This window comes from Nestor notabilis, unplaced genomic scaffold (assembly GCF_000696875.1).
Source record: "Nestor notabilis isolate BGI_N333 unplaced genomic scaffold, ASM69687v1 scaffold30495, whole genome shotgun sequence".
NCBI lineage: Eukaryota > Metazoa > Chordata > Aves > Psittaciformes > Psittacidae > Nestor > Nestor notabilis.
Window position 1 is genome coordinate 9,012 of NW_009931073.1, and position 6,775 is coordinate 15,786.

Sequence of the window (6,775 nt, forward strand, 5' to 3'; positions counted from 1 at the left end):
AGTGATCCTTACGGAGCTGGCTGCTTGCATGAGACGCAGACGGGGGGGCTGGAAGTGTGGTGGGGGGCAGGACATAGCATTCACCAGGGTCTGAGGACAGCAGGCTGCACAGACAGGTCACAGCACAACCAGCTTCACCCATGTTAGTCTTCAGAGGGAAAAGAAGCAGTAGTCATGCTCGGAATTATCCATCCACAAAGTCATGGTTAGGGGAAGGTTATCCATGCCTTTCTCTTCCCCAGCACCCTTCATTTCCAAAGCCAGCCAGAAACCTCTTGCTAGGCAGGGAGACCCTGACTGAAGGAAACCACAGCCCTAGAGACTGGTTTGAGGCACAGGGTTTGAGCAGGAAAATGAAACCTCCTCTAAGCATCTGATAAAGGCAGTTGAGTGATGGGTGATTTCAAAACGCTGCTTTGCTCCCGAGCATGGAGGGTGTGAAGCTCCATCAAGGGAAGTAGATCCCACGTTCAAGGGGAAATAAACCATTTAAAAGCTATTTCAGCCCCAGGCTTCCAGCCTGCATCACCAGAATGAATGTCACTCACTGGTTCTGTTGAAACAAAACAATCTTTGACCAAAATACAGAATTTTACCCCAAAATGTGTTGAAAACAGGGGCCTGCCCCCAATTTTCTTAACCTTCTTAGCGTAATTCTTCTAGCTCTGTGTACAAAGAGCAATGAATGCATCAGGACACTAACCTGGCAGGGGGTTATGACGGAAACTTTGCTCAGCTCACCCAGCCCAGAGCTGTGGTGGGTCACACTGGCCCCACTTTGCAACCAGGACCTGCAAAGGGAAGCTCACACAAAAGCCAGAGGGATCTGCCCCCAGCATCCATTGGCTTCTCCCAGCCTGCACCCAACACTCACAGTTAAGCTGCTCACTGGGTGTTGGGTTTGGGAACGTGGTTTCTACCCTCTACATGTACACACAGGCTTCAGAGACATGATAAACCATCTCCATGTGGTAAGAAAGAAGATGAGAAGGAGCATGTTAGAGCCCAAGAGCAATCCACATGGAATTCAGTCAGATTCTCCCCAAATATCGAGGTGGTACCAGCCAAGGCAATTTGGACCCAAGGCTCCATCCAACTTTTAGCTGCAAAGGACAGAGCCTGGGTGTATTTCCTCCAGGGGTAAAGCAGAGATGTCTCCTACTCCTTTGATATGTAAAGGATTTGCACAGGGAGTGCATGTGGAGGAAGCAGAACAAGTTCCTCTGAAATGGGCACATGCTCTTGTGCATAAAGGCCAGACATAGTTGACAAATTGGGATTAAAAGTGGTAAAATAAACAGAAGCAGAGACCCAAACTGAGCACAGCAGCCATGGGCTGGATGTTGTGGCTTCAAAAGCTGTTCTGACACAGCACAGCAGGGTGCAAGGAAAACAAACCCTCCCAAATTAATCCCTGCAGAAGGCCCCTAATTAAAGAAAGCAGAATTAATTCAGCTGCTTTCCAGGGCTTTCAGGAAATCAACGACTGGATCAGCTTTTCCATCAGCACCCTGCGTGCTTTATCCCAAAGAGGAGATCTACAGGAAGGTCAGCTGGCATGTCACGCTCATTTTGGGCAGTGATTTTGAAGCTTTGCTTTTGTAACCTGGTCTAGAAGACACAGGCATCATCAGAGGCAGGAAAACATCCCTCTGCTCCAGGATACACCCCAGGTGAGTGTGCCTGCGTGCACCAGGAGCTGGGGAAAGCTTTGCACGTGGCCTCACAGGTGAGACACAACCTCCCACCTTCAGGGATCTTTTCTGCCTCTACTGAATTCCATCAAGATGCGGTGGTTGCTTGTTAAAGAACTGAACTGGGAAGCATGCAGCAAGCTTCAGGAGGCAGCAATGCAGAGAGAAAACCAAAAGGTTGTAACAGATGAGTATGTCCCACCTTCCCAGTCTCTGCTGGGCATGGTCTGCATTGCTGGAAAGACATCTCCAAAATCATAATCTACAAAAATGAGGGATAAAACTCAGGATTAGAAATGCAAGTAGTGGGGACGGAGAAGGGACAGGGGAGAACGTGAGGGGGATCTGGGGAGGGAGATGGGAAAGGAGAGAAACAAAACAATCTTCCACTGGTATCTGAAACGCATGAGAAAATAGTTAGGGAACATGGATGCAAATGGAAACCAGCTGCACCAATGGTTGTTCCTGTGGGATGTTTGTGTTGTGGGAGCTACCAGTGAGGGATGAAGGAAAGCTAAAACAGAAACATGGTCATGTCATGGCTGGGATCCCTTCTGGGAAGCAATTTAGTCAATCTGTGCCTCAGTTTTCCCTCTTCACACCTACCTCCCATAGATACTGTGATGTTTGTCTCATTAATGTTTGCAAAGTGTGATTAAAGGGAAAAACTTGTCCAATGATCCTAAAATCCCCAGCTCCACCTACACTCACAGGGCATGGAGATATGGAGATGCTCCTGTTGAAATGATGAGCAGTGAAATAGTTACTGACGTTCAGTTCCTCCAAGCAGGAGGAACAGTGGCGCTGCCTGGGCCCAGGCACCTCGGCTGTCCTGCTCCTGCTACAGGGGATGGCATTTCTGCATCACCACTGAACCCCTCTATTGCATGGGCAAACGGAGACACAGATCACAGCTGCTGCCCGGGCACATGGAATAGCTTGTGATGATGCCAAATCCAAAAATCTACCTCCAAAATCTCCTGGATCTCTACTCCAAACCCCTCTTGTCATGAGCATTAAGCTTCCATTCACCTTAGGGGCTAGAGAGCATAGCCAAACCCAAGTGACGCCCCTTGCCCAGTCAATAGGGACAGGCAGGAGACTTGCTGGCACCAAGACATGTTCTGCTGAGGGAGCACCAGGAATACAAGCCCGGGGCATGCAGCAAGAACTGAACTGCTGCTTATGTCAAACCCCTGGGGACAGAGAAGCTTCTTCCTGAGACCTTCCTTCCAAGGCTCCTCGTGCTGTCTCCACCTGGGATGCTGGAGGTTTGGCATAAGCAAGTCCCAGAAAGCAAACCTTCCACACTTACAGCATGAGTGCGGATGTCACGGGTGAGCCCAAACCAGTGCTGTGCTTCAGTCCTTTGCTAAAGGATATGCTAACACCCATCCCAGGCTGTTCCTCCCCAGCATCTTTAATGTCTGCTGTTTCTGTCTTACACATTAAAGGCAACTGGGAGACCCTTGTCTCAGAGGGAACCCATCCGTATGTGGACTCAGTCCTGAATTCACTGCATCCAGTTAACAGCACTCATCACCCCATCTATTCCTTCCAGAATCCCCTGATCTCGCTTTGATCAGACTGACAACAAAAAAGGAACAGGGGTAATGTATTTTGGAGCTGCTCCTTCATGTGAACATGCTTCATGCAGGGTAAGAGCTCCCTGCTCCAGCAAGAGCTCCCTGCTCCAGCCTGAAGCAGGTTTAGGGCACAGGCACAAAGTACATGTCTTCTCCTTGCATCAGGAACAACATCCAGCCCCCTCTGATAGGGATGAGGGGGTGAGTAGGACAACTTATGAGGCTGCTCAAGTTAAGATGCATAAAAAAGGAAAACTAGCACCTCTGAGCCCACTGGCTCTGGGAGCAGGTATGTGGGGCAGGAGGAAAGTCCCTGGCAACTATTCCCCACCACCTCCACCATATGTGGGTCTCTGGACTGCAAAACAAGCAGTTAAAAAAGGTCCTCTGCAGCCCTCGTGCCTGCTCTGAGCTGGAAGGCACATTCAGGTATGGGCATGGCTTTCACTCCATGGGGAGATGTCTCCAGTTCTTCCTAAAACACCCCCAGGATGGAAAGGTGGCCTGAGGTGACTAGCAGGAAAGTCCTCTCACAGTCTGAGGCAAAGGGGCTGTCCACAGTCGAAGTCCCAGCATGACCCAAGGCAAGGTAGGAGAGACTGACAGCCTATCTTCTGGGTCTCTTGCTTTGGTCTTTTCCAGCCCATCATTTGCTGCCTCATCCAGTCTGACAGCTCAGCCAAAGGGGATGTGGGAGCAGATCCCATCTCCAGCCAACCACTGACCTTCACTGGATGGAGCGATGGCACTGTCATCCCATTCCAGGTTGGTGGAGGTGACTGAGTTGAAGGAGTTGAGGGACAGGCTGTCTGAGCCATGCACGGAGCTGGGCAGACGGTCCTCAAAGTCCAGCAGGTACTGAGGCTTGTAGTAATCTGGCATGTATGGGGCTAGATCCAGGTAAGGAGCATCCTGCAGAGAAGAGAGTGTGGGGTGAGTCAGGCTCCGAGTCACCACACACAGTTATGAGCAGAGCTGAAATGATGGGACTGTCCTTGAACAGCCTCTGAGAGCCCATTTCTGCCTTTCACAGGAAACCCAGCGGCTCCACTGCGACACCGAGGGTTTGCCAGTGGCTCTGGGTTCACCTGGAGGGACTCCAGCATTTCATACCACACTTGCTCAACTCCTTATCCCCACCACGCTGCCCTGCAGCTGCCTTGTTCCTCTCCTGAACCGTGCAGAGCAATAGGAATAAACCCCATTGCTGAATCTCCAAAGACCCCAGCCTAAAGCCTTTCCTAAAAGTGGCAGCTACGTGTTCTCAGATGGAGGCCAACAGGAAGGTACAGCCTGGAGCAAGCAGTGGGACCTGTCACACCCAGGACTCCCCCTGCCCCACATACCTGCTCCCAGAGCCAAGAGAAACAGGTAAAACACTCACCAGATCCAAGTCAAAGCGGATGAACTCCAGCCCGGACACCAGTGTTAAGAACAAGGTCAGATGATCATGACTGCAAACCAGGGCGTTCCTGCAGCATGGATTGAACAAAAGAGCTTTAGAGATGTGAGAAAGAGAAGAAACAGCTACAAGTGCCCTTCTGTTTCCTTCATGGTGTCTCTGAGCTGCCCTATAAACTGCCCCAGGGCTGTGACCCTGCTGTCTGCCTCGTAAGAGCAGTGGCAGAGCTTAAGGGCAGCTTGGAGCAGTTGCACATCCACTATGTGCTGTCCCCAACCAAGCTACAGCCAGACTTCCAGCTGTCCACCAGAGCTGGGTCCCAAGAGCTCAGCAGCTTCTCGGAAAACATGGAAGAATAAGAACAGTACATCTGGGACTGGGAGTAAAAGCAGTAACTAGGAGAGATGCCTGTAGGCTCTTACAGGACAGTGTGTCCACAACTGGGACCTTTAAACTGATCATGCAAAACCCACAAAGGAAAAATCAGATCCTGATCAACCGCTTGTTCCCCACTGACAAATTAGGGCTGGCTTCTGAGAAGGGATGGCCACTGATCCCGACAAGGAGCTGGGATACTCACTTGACATAGTACTTATGCAGCAGGCTTAGGTTCTCCTGGAACAGCCTCAAATAGCTCTCCAAGGAGTTTTCGTTGAGGGCTAAGTACAGCCATGCCCGGCCTGAAAACAAAGCAGCAGAGATTCATCTGTGCAGAAATGCCTGAGAACTGAAGCAAGCCCAGAAATAACCATGAATCAGCTAAAACATGTCTGATCATTCTTTCATATTCGTATCATTCCAGGGAAGCAACTGACCACTGGGGAAATCTGGGGGGAAAAATGCCAGTGGGAAATGAAGGAGCAGATTTGTGATTTGGAGAGGGAATGGGAATAAGAGACTGTGTAGTAGCTGCTTGAGAAGCAGACACACAACTGTGTGTCTCTAGTGAGATGGGAGCCCTGTGGGCTTCTCCAGGGATCGGGAGACAGGAGAGATGGAGGGAGAATCACTCTAAATCAGCACAGGAGCAGTCTGAGACATTACACAAATTCTGGTGCAGAGAGAGGTGATGGGGGAGTCTGCTCAGCTCCACTCTCACCAGTACGGGCTTGGGAGATGAAGGGTGTTGGGAGAAGCAGGCAGAGAGGAGGTCTCTGGGCACCGTCCTGCGTCAAAAGCAGCCTCGATGGTCCCAAACATCCACTACAGACAACTTGCAGCAGGGGAGAAGCAGCATCAGGCACCTGATCCTGAGGCACGGTGCATATGGTTAAGGCAGGACTCCCACCTCCTTGGCCTGAGGAAAGCAACCCGAGCTGCCTGCCGGGTCCCTCGCTCTGCTGCAGCCCCAGCCCTCGACCACATCAGCACAACGTGCCTGGGCCTCCTGCCAGATGTCCCTCAGAGCCAGGGCAGTGGCTGTGAACACTTACTGCGCCCCAGGTTGGTGGCCACGTGCTGAAGCACCTCTATCTGTTTGATGGCTTCTCGGCGGGTGAAGTGAACGACCAGCACCCAGTAGCCTGAAGAAAGATCTTGCAGGCTGGAAGAAAGAAACCCACAGGAAGCTTAAGGAAGGGATTCGTTATCTCCATCCCAATTACTGCCTAGATGGCTTCTCCATACTGAGGCTACACACTGGGTGAAAAGCACCCCAGCAGCTCCACACTCACCCATAGAGCAGAGCATGGTCCAGATGTTCACAGAGCCGCTGCAGGACCTTGTCATGGTTCCTGATGGCTGGTGTCTCATCTTCACAGGCAGCAAAGTAGCTCTGCAGCTGCGAAAAGAAGAGATGAGATGGCTGAAACACCCTTCTACAGCCCACTGAGGAGGCGGATGGAGATGCCAGCACACTCACTGGCAGCATTAACTAGCTTTCTTTAATCTCTCAGCTCGCTAAACCTTGATACAGGTTACTTACGGGGTGTAGCAACTGGGTTTAAGAGTACCCTAAAGGCAGTAACTCATAGGCAGAACCTCACCCACAAAGACTCATCCACATTTCAGAGACAGGCCAGCAGCATGGCTGTGGCTGCACAACCAACTTCCCTGTGTGCTGAGCAGGTTCAGGACCTGCTGTGCTGCACAAC

General features: G+C 51.1%; 1 protein-coding gene across 1 annotated transcript in view; it reads right to left on the reverse strand.

Annotated features, from left to right (window-relative positions):
- The window catches only part of PLEKHM2 (pleckstrin homology domain containing, family M (with RUN domain) member 2), a gene marked incomplete at its 5' end in the record, with an annotated part of 13,952 nt that extends 7,490 nt beyond the window's left edge, over positions 1-6,462 (reverse strand). The window contains 6 exons of the mRNA XM_010015709.1: positions 1,897-1,956; positions 4,006-4,192; positions 4,665-4,752; positions 5,263-5,362; positions 6,116-6,225; positions 6,356-6,462. Of these exons, the coding sequence (XP_010014011.1) occupies positions 1,897-1,956; positions 4,006-4,192; positions 4,665-4,752; positions 5,263-5,362; positions 6,116-6,225; positions 6,356-6,462 (652 nt within the window). The remainder of the gene's footprint in view (positions 1-1,896; positions 1,957-4,005; positions 4,193-4,664; positions 4,753-5,262; positions 5,363-6,115; positions 6,226-6,355) is intronic.
- Positions 6,463-6,775: the final 313 nt, after the last annotated feature.